Source organism: Musca autumnalis, unplaced genomic scaffold (assembly GCF_047663935.1).
Source record: "Musca autumnalis isolate F117 unplaced genomic scaffold, ASM4766393v1 scaffold_4, whole genome shotgun sequence".
NCBI lineage: Eukaryota > Metazoa > Arthropoda > Insecta > Diptera > Muscidae > Musca > Musca autumnalis.
In genome coordinates, this window is record NW_027411977.1 from 112,401,364 (window position 1) to 112,415,703 (window position 14,340).

The 14,340-nt window shown below is 34.7% G+C and overlaps 2 protein-coding genes across 6 annotated transcripts in view; one reads left to right on the forward strand and one right to left on the reverse strand.

Annotated features, from left to right (window-relative positions):
- The window catches only part of Prps (phosphoribosyl pyrophosphate synthetase), a 51,701-nt gene extending 47,727 nt beyond the window's left edge, over positions 1-3,974 (forward strand). For all 5 annotated transcript variants that reach the window (XM_073987432.1, XM_073987430.1, XM_073987431.1 and 2 more), the window contains 3 exons: positions 2,068-2,266; positions 2,717-2,851; positions 2,925-3,974. In XM_073987432.1, the coding sequence (XP_073843533.1) occupies positions 2,068-2,266; positions 2,717-2,851; positions 2,925-3,017 (427 nt within the window). In that variant the 3' untranslated portion in view covers positions 3,018-3,974. The remainder of the gene's footprint in view (positions 1-2,067; positions 2,267-2,716; positions 2,852-2,924) is intronic.
- A 7,374-nt stretch (positions 3,975-11,348) lies between these two features.
- Positions 11,349-13,182, reverse strand: LOC141403045 (uncharacterized). Its single transcript, XM_073985209.1, has 2 exons — positions 11,899-13,182; positions 11,349-11,387 (listed from the first exon to the last, which is right to left on the reverse strand). The coding sequence occupies exons 1-2, from the start codon at positions 13,180-13,182 to the stop codon at positions 11,349-11,351; spliced, it is 1,323 nt and encodes a 440-aa protein (XP_073841310.1).
- Positions 13,183-14,340: the final 1,158 nt, after the last annotated feature.

The following is a 14,340-nucleotide window of genomic DNA, read 5'->3' on the forward strand; positions in this document are numbered from 1 at the left end:
TTTGTTATATTGAAGCGTTTTTTGTGGTTGTTTCAAAACTAGGTTTAAAATACCTTTAAACCAATTTATTTCCCGCAGGGAAGTGTTAGCTTGTTACATTTTTAACACGTTCGCGGACGCAAAAAAACTCAGAGATGTGCAAAAAATGACACCCAATTTTTTTCGGAACTAGTTTTTTTGTTTCTATTAATTAACTATTAATATTATTATATTTTTTTATTTATTGTACTATGGATATTTATGAAATTAGTCGTATTATGTACATTAATCACAAAAACATTCGATTGTATTACAGTAAATGGCTAAAAATTGACTTTGGAAGTGAATGCTATTGCATTCACGTCATCCTACGTCACCATGAAAATGAATCTATAGCATTCACGTCCCCGAACGTGTTAAATTGGTGTGGTACTGATTAAAACGAGAGGGAGATAGACAGAGTAACATATTTGCTTTCCTATGGTTAGTTTAACAAATACTTACATATTATATGTGCCTACAACATCCCGGAAGGGAGAAGGCATACTTCTTCAATATCAATGAATGCACAGCGATTCATATTGGCACAATGATATGGGACCTACTTTTATCGCCGAGTCCGAACGGAGTATCTTACGACACAACTTGTAAATGAGTTTTCATGGAAGGGAAAAGGGATACTTCTTCCATATCAAGTCCGAGTCCGAACGGAGTATCTTACGACACAACTTGTAAATAAGTTTTCATGGCTGAAATACTCTGGCCACCACCGCCGAAAATGTTCATGTTCTGGTCGGGGATTGACCTTAAGAGAATAATACCTTCAAAAGCCCTTAAAACGACGCGTCACTTTGTAAGGCAGGGGTTGTTCCAAGCTGAATGGACCTACAATACATTTACCGAAGTATTATCCACCTACATACTTCGGACATTAAAGTAATTTCCACAGAAGTACAGTTATGGGGCTATATCGGTATAGAAGCAGGCTGATAAAGAACATATACACTTTAGATGATCTTAAATAATTATTTCGAGGAGTTACAAACAGAATGACAAACATAATATACCCTCCATAACAAATTAAACGATTTTGTTATTCCTAATGGTTTTCATAATGCAGAATTTGTTATTGGTCCATGAATGATTCTAAAGAAATTCGAAATTCACATTTTTGATTTGGTTTGTAGTACTCGGTTCAGTAGCACCATGTCTAACCAGATTTTGTATCCTGACTTTCGGGTCAAATAAGTTATAGGTGCTTTATATGTGCATATCATTATTATTTGACTTTTAGGAACGCGGTATCTTATAGAGAATTTTACGGTCGTTGTCTTTTGCTTTAGTCACTTTTTGGTAAGGCTCACAGTTTTTGAGATATATAAAAAAACCAAAAATTAACCTATGACCATGAATAAGTTTCTTTGCACTCATGGGATCAACAGAGATTTTTAGGACCTCATTTGTAATGACAAATCCTACATTTCCACCAAAATTCAGCTCTGTGGGAATTTTTCTATTTCAATTCCTATTTTGTTTTGGGCTACATACAATAAATACTTATTGTATCACACCAATATCCATTTATATCAGTTTGTACAAACCAGATATAAACAAATATGTTCCTTTTTTTCTGTCTATACCAACTCATATCATACCTGTTTGAAAAAGTATCAGTATCAACTTGTAACTGAAACTACATTCTACATATTCATACCCACTCAATGTTGAAAAATGTCGGAACTGATATATTCAGTTGTATCCATGCAGGTGTTTATTCTGAAAACCTTCTAAGGAGAAAAATTTTGAAAGTCTGAATTTATACTGGCTGAGGGCATAACTCTGTCGGCAATGTCGACTGATACCTTTTTGCTTGCGTTGAACTATTTTCTTCATTTTCAAATTTCTTCCAAACCTACCCTGAGAACTATCACTCGGGGTGCCACCATGATGCAAAGGGATGTCAGAGATCCTAAAGTTTAAATCTCTGTAAAGATTTTATTATTATTTTATTTTTTCATATTAAAGAAATTATTGTAAGAATAACTCTCAAATCGATAAATATTAAATTCTGTTTTCAAATTCTTTCAGTGTGACATCTATTGCCGATCGTTTGAATGTTGAATTTGCTTTGATTCACAAAGAACGCAAGAAGGCCAATGAAGTGGCATCTATGGTGCTTGTAGGTGATGTTAAGGATAAAATTGCCATTTTGGTTGATGATATGGCCGATACTTGCGGTACAATTGTACATGCTGCCGATCGTTTGGTGGAAGCAGGTGCCACAAAGGTAAGTTGAGGAAATATTGAATCAAAAACATCTGTACGTACATCTCTATAACGAATAAAAAGAAAAGAAAATAAAAGGATTTTCTTTATAATCCTTCGGGACAGTGGGAGAAATTCTCACTGATAAGAATACAATTTATTTTTATTCAAATGGTTATCGTTTGAGTTTTGCTGCTAATAACACCAACACTAGTGCCTTGAGGATATTTGTTGCCTTCACTTACATATAAAGGATACTAAAATTCCATTAGTATAAATTACAAACGAACGTACATCTCTATAGCGAATAGAATATAAAGAAAAAATAACGAATTTTCTGTATAAACTAATGATTCTTCGTCCCAGCAGCTAGGTTATAAAGAAGTTCGACTGTATCTTTAACAATTTACTGATCCTTTTAGTAGAATTTGAAGTTATTGAGTTAATCGATATTTTTCGTTTTTATTTATAGGTTTATGCTATCTTGACACATGGAATCTTTTCGGGACCAGCGATTTCACGCATAAACAATGCCTGCTTTGAGGCTGTGGTTGTTACAAATACTATACCTCAAGATGGTCACATGAGAGATTGTCCTAAAATCCAGGTAAATATATTGTTTTTGTTTGAAACGAAAGTATTGATTAATAATAAATTATCTTTCTCTCATTTCGTTACAGTGCATTGATGTTTCCATGATGTTTGCCGAAGCCGTTAGAAGAACACACAACGGCGAAAGTGTTTCTTATCTCTTCTCAAATGTTCCATATTAAGAAATATCATTTTTTATATAAATTGTTTAATTTTTTAATTATTATATTTTTTATTTTACTCACAATATTTTATATATACTTCTTCAATATTTTTTGTTCATACTTTTTTCGTACAACAATTCTTTTTTTTCTCTATACAACATTTTAAAAGAACAACAAACAAAATTTTGGGTCAACCATTTGCCATTGTCGTTAGACGAGTATCTATTTTTTTAATTGAAATATTTTTTAATTATAAAAAATATATTTTTTATTAAATGAATAATATTTACTTATTTCGTCGGGCTTTTTATTGTTAAGAATGTTAAAAGGAAAATAATCAACAACTTGTAGGAATTTTTGCCATCCACAAGAAAGATATTTTAGTTGATACAAACATCATCTTTCAAAGACTAACGACCTTCATAACACACCCCCCTTGCATTCAATCAATATCCACCCCTTATTGAAAATGTGTAATTGTTATCATTCTCATTATTATTACTATTATTATCGAAAAATCAGAGCACATTTTTAAGAAAAAAATCAATATCTATATACACCAACTATACAATGCAAGTGTAAAACAAAACATGTATGTTTGCAACATTTTCAAAATATTTTTTTATAAATATGTATATATTTATAATGACAAAAACTATAAATTAGATAACACACATACACAGATATTCACATAGTAGCAACCAACTCAATAAAACCTATGCAATTTTAATTTGTCCATAAGTATAAAAATGTTTACACATAACAACAAGAAAAGAAAGAAATGAAGGAATACCAACAATATTTGTTTTAGTTAAGTCTTCATTATTAACGCCTAGAACAAGTAAAATTATTCTTGAGAATATATATACCATTGGAAATAAATAAAACTAGTTAAAATAATGAAATAATATTAAAAGAAAGAACTATGAAAAAAAAACAACAAGTGAAATAAATTTAAGTTAAACAAAACAAAAATTAATATGCGTTATTTACTTGGAGTTCAAGGGTAATGTCTTTTCAAAAAAGTGCAAAATGACCGCAAAATAAATGAAAAACGCGTTAAATTCGGTCGAGCCAAAGTTTTTGTATGCTCCGCCATAAATTATATCGACACCAGATTTCAGACATTTCCGTTGGATGGCTAAAACTTTAAAATATCGAAAATCGGTCGGTACAGTTCTATGGGGGTATTACAAAACGTTGAGCTGTACCGAACATTCTCTGCGTTAATGTCCTTATCCCCCAACTAAGATTTAATACCACATTTCAGCTAATTCTTCTCGAAATCGGACACATTTATGGAGAAAAGTTTGGTAGCATCACCGAATATTCACCGTTATTACGGTTGGCGTAGTCGTAGGCATGCAAGTGTCGTAGACGTTGTCGTGGGCGTAGTTTACATTTTTATTTGATAACAAATTATGGGGGTTATCATGAATGAAATTTCCCCGTGAGTTTTGTTTTTCCGCCGTTGCAACTTAAGGGAGAAAGTGAAAAAATTCACTATTACACGTTTAGGATGAAAAGAAGTATTTTATGGTAACAAATTTCGAAGTTTCAAATTTTAGGAGTAGACCCATGGCAGAACTACCAGGTAGTGGTATCACACCAGATGATCGAATATGAAAAGTCAAATCTCTTTATAAAAAATTACTTTTGTTGTAATTTCCCCAACAACATAAAGAAAGTTTTGACATAACATATTCAAAATTTTACGATGCCACTACCTGGGTAATTGTGCCATGAGTAGACCCTATTACATTTTGAAAACTAAGGGATCGATTATCGATAGCAATTATCGTCGAGAGGAGTTGTCAATTGGCAAAATTACTTTATGTATGGCAACCTTCAACTGAAGTTTCAGCAACCAGTTTTTTTTCAGTTGCAGTGAATATTTTCGAAGAAACAAGAAGTAAAATTGAAAGTAAAAAACATTTTTTAACAATTGTTGATTATTTTCATTATTAATTGATTTTGTGTATCAAAAATATGGCGAAAATAACAATAAAACAACAGTTTGAAATCATCTATAAAGCCGACAACACCAGAGAATTTCGTTTTTGAATAAAAATGATTTTTGTTTTGTCTATTTTCCTCCTCCGTCAACTTCGAAACGATCCAATTTGGCACAATTTGTCCTCTATCAAGTGGACAACTTCTTTCAATACGTTCGAAAATGTAGATTGAGCAATGCAATTGTTGTAATCATTGTCATGGGACTTTTGGACACTTCCCTCCGCAAAAAAATCTCAACGCAGTGCACACTTTTAAAAGTGGGGGTATTGCTGTTGGTCTGTAACTTACTTTAAAGTTATCCTTTAACTACGGCATCATTTTCAATCGAAAATACGCCTTTAAGCTGAAATAATTTACTGATTATACAGATCTTTCCAACATGAGCTTCAACTTACGGTTCAGATGGCAATTCCAATGGATTCGACTTGTTCCTCAAATTTCTTCTAATAGATGTCATGTCCGTCCTGTACATTTTCTTCATCATCAAAAAATAATTCCACTGAACTTATCATTTTAAATAGTTTTTTTTTGGCGAATTGTGCCTTTTGTATTAATATAGAGTTCACAAGTTTGAACAAACACTGATCGATAACACGTTTATCGACAACCCAGTTGTGTTGACATCAATAATACAACATTTCATCTCAGTTGTGCTGACAATTGACAACGCAACTCAACTTTAGTAGCAATGCATAATCGACCCTAAATTTACAAAAAAAGTAAGAATACAGGTGATTGTCACTTCTACCTTATATAAAAATACCTTGGGTAGAACTATATAAGGTAACAGCAATACCCAACTGACTGTACTGGCTGTAATTTTAGTGTCAGAAAATTCCGTACGACCAAAATTAGTGCGTGTAAGTATTTTCTTGTTGTTTTGAAGAACGCACACGCACTAATTTAGGTTTTGCCATTATTTTTTTTCCAGGTGCTGGCATGGTAGAACAAGAAAAGGTAGCAGCAATACCCAGCTGACTGAACTGGGTTGTAGTGTTAGTGTCAAATTCCATTCGACATTTTATGTATTTATTTCTATGTTCGATGTATATTAGGGATATATATTTTTGAAGAACAAATTTATTCATCAGAAAAAAAAACTATTTTCCATAAAGATGGCTTCATATCATTGACATGTAACCTCCTCCAGGTCCGAACGACATGCCGCACACTAAAACACCGCTTATAGAGGCGGTACAATATTTGTTAATATGTGTGGTATTTTGTTAAACTTGAAAAGAATAAAGCCCTAATAAACATGTGCTTTTTTGTTTTCAAAAACAAATGATTGAAACAGCTTCTCTTTTTTCAATGAATTACCAGCGACCCGAAACATTTTTGCAAGTATTCTACTTTCTGCGAGAAATTATGCATTTAGTGGAATGATATGGAAACATTCAAATTGAAAATCTAACGAGTTTTCATTCATGTTTTCCAAAATATTCAATCAAATGTGAAAAATTATTAGTTTTTTAAATTCCAATAATTTATAGACATTTCCTTGTTTTGTTTACATTTACGTTGACACTAAGGTTTACAAACAAAAACAAATTCGTTTGTGGTTGTTGTTCGAGTTGTATTTGTTGTAGTATTAACTTTACCTTATATTTGTTCTACCATGAGGTGCTGGGTTCTGAGGTTAAGAAAAAAAATTTTCCAAAATGTTACTATTTTGTGCAGATGCGTTTGAAGACCAATGTGTCCTGTAAGGATTCCTGTCAGTCTACTAATGGCTACATTATTGAATTATAGTATGTTTTTTGTTTTCTCCTAATTTGTGTTTCCCTTTGGATTTCGGTGTTTTTCCGCATCTGCTTATTATTCCAAATGGATATATGGATATTCTTTGTCCATGCCATGGCACAAAGTTTGAATATGTTATGTCAAAACTTTCTTTTTGTTGCTGGGGAAATTACAACAAAAATAATTTTTTTATAAAGGGATTTAACTTTTCATATGCGAACAGCAGGTGTGACCCCATTACCTTGGTAATTGTGCCTTGGTCCATGCCTTTAACAGTCTGTTTTTGTAAAAAATATTCAAACGTATCGTTCGTACTCAAACCAATCCGTTTAAAATTTGGTTTTTATAAAAAACTAGCTGAACCCGGCGCGCTTTGCTGCCCCGACTACGATAAAATATAATGGAATGCCATAATTATATTAACGTTTTTAATATTTTAACGAATAAATATAGGATATATGAAGGAGTTATATACCTATTCAGGGTTGTTATGGAGCTACTATGGTGTTTTTTAAGTTTCAGGAGGTAACACTCCTTCGAAAGCCTTTCCGCCTATAAGTATTCCTAATGATTTACATATATCATAATAAAACATACATCTTAAGATGTCTCTCAAAGACATGATAATTAACAGCCTTGGTCAATTCCTTCCCAACTATAAGTACTTCTGTAAATAATGATGACTTTACTGACTGCTAAGTCTTCAAAATTTCATTGAAATTGAACATACGTAACAAAAACATTAAATCGACCGAAAATATATATGGGTAGCTATATTCCTATCTGAACCGCTCTCGATATAATTTGTCATATTTATTTTTAGACCAAACCCCGTCTTACATTCACATTTTGTGCATAAAATACGGAAAATCAGCCGAAAATATATATAGGAGCTATATTCTAATCTGAACCGATTTCGGTATAATTTGTCCCATTTATTTCTAGAAAGAATTGCGTCACGCTTTCCAAATATCAGTGAAATTGGACATATGTAGTGTGTCCAAATCTGAACCGGTCTCTGTATAATTTGGCACATTTATATTTGGAACAAATTCCGTCAGACATCCCAAATTTCAGCGACATTAGACACATATAGCGTGTTTAGAGCATCACATACAGAAAATCGGCCTAAAATATAGATAGGAGCACATAGGCACATTTATGTCTAGACCAAATCCCGTTACGCATTCCAAATTTCACAGAAATTGGACATAAAAAGCGAGTTTGGTTCATAAAATACAGGAAATCGGCCGAAAATATATACAGGAGCTATATCCAAATCTGAACCGATTTCGATATAATTTGGCACATTTATTTCTAGACCAAGTTCTGTAACACATTCCAAATTTCAGCGAAATTGGACATATATAGCGTGCTTGGTGCATAAACTACAGAAAATCGGCCGAAAATATATATGGGGGCTATATTCAAATCTGAACCGATCTCTATATAAGTTAGCACATTTATTTCTGGAAAAAATTCCGTCAGACCCTCCAAATTTCAGCGAAATTGAACATATACAGCGTGTTTGGTGCATAAAATGTGGAAAATCGGCCGAAAATATATATTGGAGCTCTATCCAAATCTGAACCGTTTTCGATATAATTCGGCACATGTCTAGACCAAATCCCGTTACGCATTCCAAATTTCACAGAAATTGGACGTATATAGCGTGTTTGGTGCATCAAATGCGGAAAATCGGCCGAAAATATTTATGGGATCTATATCCAAATCTGAACCGATTTCGATAAAATTCGGCACGTTTATGTCTAGGCCAAATTCCGTTACACATTTCAAATTTCAGCGCAATTGGACATATATAGCGTGCTTGGTGCATAAAATACAGGAAATCGGCGAAAATATGTGTGTATGGGAGCTATATCCAAATCTGAATCAATCTCAATATAATCTGGCACATTTATTTCTAGAACAAGTTCCGTGAGAAATTCAAAATTTCAGCGTAATTGGACATATATAGCGTGTTTGGTGCATAAAATAAGGAAGTCGGCCGAAAATATATGTGTATGGGAGCTATATCCAAATCTGAACCGATTTTGATATAAATTGGCACGTTTATTTCCAGACCAAGTTCCGTCATACATTCCAAGTTTCATCGAAATTGGGTTAAATAGCATGTTTGGTACATAAAATAAGGAAATCGGCCGAAAATATATGTATGTGGGAGCTATATCCAAATCTGAACCGATTTGAATATAATTTGGTAAATTTATTTCTACATCAAACTCCGTCACGCATACAAAATTTGGAGATTGTATCTGTAACAGTTCTAAAGATATTTGCATACAAAATCTAATTTTTTTGGAGGTACCTCCGGTTTTGATGCTATATCTCCAGATCAACGCGAAATTTCAAAAAATGATATAGCCTATTTTCATTCCAGGCCATGTAGCAATGTACCCTAAACATTTCAGTAAGATCTGTTCAGCGGTTTTCGAGTCTATAAGGCACAAACAAACAGACAAACAAATTTCAATTTTATATACATATACAGATTGAAAAGCATTCGTTTGATTACGAAAAGCTTTGTATATCAGTGTTTCCCTTAATTTTAATTAATTGTTTAAGCGTTCTCTTTGCAAAATATGTTCCTTGTGGCAATCGCAAAAAAAAAATTCAATATAGTTCGAAACCTAAAACTCTGCGTGTTGCGTGTGCGTTCAAAAATACAAAAACAAAATACATGTATTTCAATTTTTTTTAAACGCACACGCAACACGCAGAGTTATAGGTTTCGCCCATACAGACAAATTTTGAAAACAATTTTCAAATAATGTCAAAATATATTTTAGAGAAATGATATTTGGCTTGTATGGCGGTTTTTTACATACCCAGCAAAATTAAATGGAAGTGATTCCATGTGAAATCATGATTTCACTGGTTCTTTTGCATGAGTGCGAAAGCAGTCGTGAAAGATCCCATCTTTTTCATCGAATTTTCATGAGTGCAATTGAAGTCGTGAAAGGTCCGATCTTTTTCATCGAATTTTCATGAGTGCAATCGAAGTCATGAAAGATCCGATTTTTTTCATCGAATTTTCATGAGTGCAATTGAAGTCGTGAAAGATCCGATCTTTGTCACAACATTATCATGAGTTCAAATAAATTGATAAGTAACCGCACAATAAATTATCAAATACTCATATACCCGAATAATTGTGTACTTGCAAAAGTAATTGTTAAAATGAAAATAAAAGTCAGATGAAAGTGGTCGATAGTGGCAAAATTTATATATTTTAATTAAAAATACAATGTAAATTGATATAAAACAAAAGAAAAATATATTTTGTGTTTGGAAACCTGTTTCGTTTTGTGGATATTAAAAAGAAGTATGAAAAAGACCCGGTCTATAAACCACGAGCTTCCCCAGCCGACCAACACCGATATAGTAAAACATATCGAGCTGCAATTATTGGGTTGGTTGGGCCATGTTAACAGGATGGATAAAGATGCCACCGGCATATGAATACGAGCCATTTGACGTTATGCGTCGTTCCGAGGGAACGAAACTCCAATGGAAAGATCACGATATCACAAGCATGGCATGCAAAGTGAGAGAACCAAAGTAGGAGATCGGTAAAATAAGTATAAAAGAGACCATAACGTGGTAACTATTTTTTCTTTTGAAATAAAATAAAAGAATTCAAATTTATACTAGATTTCCCAAACGATGAGCTTGGTTCAGAGATTGACACATAATTTATCGAATATTGGAAAAACGGAACCCCCAAGTTGAAAGAAGTATCTTGCAGCCATCGGAAGAGATATATATGATATTGCAGATTAATATAATATATAATTTTGAAAATTACATACAAAATAAAGAAAAATAACATCTGGCGATACAAATCATTTGCGCATTGTATTCTTATTAATTCAACAAATTACATAATTGTATTGCGAATTTTATTTCTGATTGGCAAAAATCCGGATCCAAAGCATTGGTGCAAGAAGCCATGACGATGAACTGGTGCAAGAAGCCATGACAATGAACTGGTGCAAGAAGCCATGACAATGAACCGGTGCAAGATGCTATGACAATGAACTGGTGCAAGATGCCGTGACAATGAACTGGTGCAAAATGCCATGACAATGAACTGGTGCAAAATGCCGTGACAATGAACTGGTGCAAAATGCCGTGACAATGAACTGGTGCAAAATGTCATGACAATGAACTGGTGCAAAATGCCATGACAATGAACAGGTGAAATCAGGTGTCACTCCCTTGTAAATTTCATCGGTGATTCACCTAAATTTGCACCTATGACAAGTCACTTGCACCTATGATTCAACTCATGATCTGTCATCGAACATTTTGCTGGGTATGCATGCGATTTCAGCGAAATTCTATAGACAATAATCCGAATTACCTGTGAATATGGTGTACAGCCCAATTATACATGATCTTTAGGGAGAATAATTTCAAATTACAAATTAAATTTGTGTTCCCTAAACACAAATTAATTAATTTAAAATTCAATTGGAATACACAAATTACAAGTAAGGTTAGGTTAGGTTAGGTTAAAGGACGCGTAACCGTCAACGTAATCGACGGTCACTCCACTCGAAGACCTTATGGTCCATTGTGTTCATCCTGGGGGGGTGTTGTTAGCTGAAAAGATTGCTGAAGGGAGAGAAATAGAATATGATGTTGTAGAAGAAAGGGAAATATTTAGGAGGATAGAATTGAGGTAGAAGTGGGAAAGAAAAGCTTAATTGTTCATCGTGGTACTGCCAATTCTTCTTGCTGCAGCCATTTTAGGCTCTTGGCAAAAAAGAAGACTTTTTGGTTCGGTTTCACAGAAGGATGAGAGAGACTGGATCGTGTGTTCACCCGTTATCCGTAGTCTTTTGCTCGTGAGCATTGGACAGCGGCACAGTAAATGTTCGATTGTCTCTAATTCCTCCTCATCCTCACAAAGTCTGCAGTAGTCGGCGCCTTCGGTTCTACCCCATTTATAAGACATTGCTCTGATGTTGCAGTGTCCTGTGATTAGACCAACTGTTAGTCTGAGTTCGATCTTTTTCAATGAAAGTAGAGATGATGTTCTGCGTTTGGAAAGGAGCGGCCAGATTGCTTTGGAAACCCTACAACCAGGTTCGTTTTGCCAAATCTGACTAGCCTTATCCCGATAGCCCTGTTCTAACAGCCGCATGAAGTAGCACAAGGGTGGCTTGACTGAGTTTTCGATTATGATATCTTGTGACTCTGATCCGCGGCGTGCCAATTCATCCGCCATTTCATTTCCTACAATATTGCAGTGACCTGGGACCCAACACAGTGTTACTGCTGATTTTAGGTCACTTAATACTTTTATACAGTCCAAAACAACTGCAGACTTGATGGAATAGGACATTAGTGATTTGAGGGCCGCCTGACTATCGACGTATATAGTCACCGGTCCATCGATGTCCTCTTTAATGTTCTTAATTAGTTGTGCAGCTTTTTTGATTGCAAAAATCTCTGCTTGAAAAACGCTACACTCTTTATTCAACTTAAAAGAGAGTTGAAGGTTGAGAATGTCGCTGTATACACCTGCCCCTGTTCCATTTTCCATCTTAGATCCATCGGTATAGACCTCTATACCGTCTAGTGGTGGAGTGTTGTGGGTCCAGGCTTCTCTGCTGGGAATGTGCACAACTATTTGCTCGAAGTTCATTTGTGTTGATATGTAGTCACTTAAATGCTCCTTGCTTGTTGGCACATTCGTTCGGTTGAGAATCGCAGCGTGGCCCTGTTGGGAGCCGCTCCACTCGTTGAGCTCCTTGAGACGTAAAGCGCTCTTAGATGCCTGCTCCTCTACAATGAGATCTAACGGAGTAAGATCCAACAGCACGTTAAGGGCTGCCTGTGGAGTGCTCCTAGCAGCACCAGTTATGAGCATTGATGCTGCTCTTTGGACTCTGTTTATTTCACGCAGATATGATTTCTTGCCTAGGGCATTCCACCAAACTAGAGCTCCATAGGTGAGAATTGGGCGTACGACTGTCATAAAAACCCAGTGTATGACTTGTGGTCTCAGTCCCCAACTCTTACCAATGGAGTTCTTGCAAGTGTACAGTGCTATTAGTCCTCTCTTGGCGCGTTCTTCGACATTTCTTTTCCATGATAGCTGATGGTCCAGAATTATGCCGATATATTTGGCTTCCAAAGAGAGCTCTAAAGTGACACCATTTAGCGTTGGTAGAGTGAATGCATCAATTTTCCTCTTCCTTGTGAAAAGGACCAGCTCTGTTTTAGAGGGATTTACCCCTAGTCCGTTCCGATGGGCCCAACTCGCTAACTTGATAAGGGCTCCTTGCATGACATCCGATACGGTCTGAGGGAATTTCCCACTTATCATCAAGACAACGTCATCGGCGTAAGCGGTGGTTTTAATGCGAAGTCTGTCAAATTCTTGGAGCATTTCATTGATCACTAGGAGCCAAAGTAATGGAGAAAGTACTCCCCCTTGAGGTGTGCCTCTGGTGACAGACTTCCTAATGGAATTATAGCCGATGCGCGAATTTATTATCCTACTACTAAGCATGTTGTCAATCCAACTGATTAGGGTAGGGGAGCAGTCCAAGCCCACAAGTGAATTATGAATTGACTCCAAATTGACGTTATTAAAGGCTCCTTCTATGTCTAGAAAGGCTGCTAACGTAAAATTTGAGTTGTCCATATTCTTCTCGATAAACCCGACAACATCATTTAGAGCAGTTTCTACCGATTTGCCCTTAGTGTAGGCATGCGGGCAGAACTGATTGATGAAATTGGTAGTTTGCTTCTAATTTCAAGGTCCAATAGTCTTTCCAAAGTTTTTTAGCAGAAAGGATGACAGACTGATCGGCCTATAGTCTTTTGGAAGTGTGTGACTAGGTTTTCCTGCTTTAGGAATGAATTACAAGTAAAATGTATGGATTAATAAAATGAAAATTCGATTTCCCACTTTCACTCGCCCTATTATAAATGAAAATGTTTAATTAAAAATGTTTCAGTTAAAATTTGGAATACTAAGGGCCATTATTATCATTCCCATGGGAGCCGTTTCCAATGGGATCAAAATTTCCCATTCCCACGCTTTCCATATTCTCAGCGACGTGGCAGCAATAAAAAATGGGAGAAGAAATTTCGAAATTCGAAAATAGTTACACCAAATTAGAATAGCATACTTTTGGGGGACTGTTATTTTGTTTTATAATACTAAATGCATATTTGCATTGAATTCACGGTTTTTAAATTATTCAACAACCGTGCATTAATTTATGGATTTTTAAGTGAAGGGTTTAACGAATATATCGCTAGTTTTACTTATTCCTAATGATCGCTAGACCTCGTATTTAAAAAAAAATCAAAAAGATAAATTCTTATATTTTTTCTCGATTATTACATATTTTTGCGCACATATTCACATTTATTATATTGACATATTTTTTGAGCCTAATCGGTATTATGGAAAAAACATCAGTGTTTCAAATTATTTTGGCAACAAAAATTAATAGAATTGTTAACAGATAGATCATTTTTTCTATACCTTTAAATCAAAAGAAAAGCCAACCCCACATTTTTTACAATCAAAACA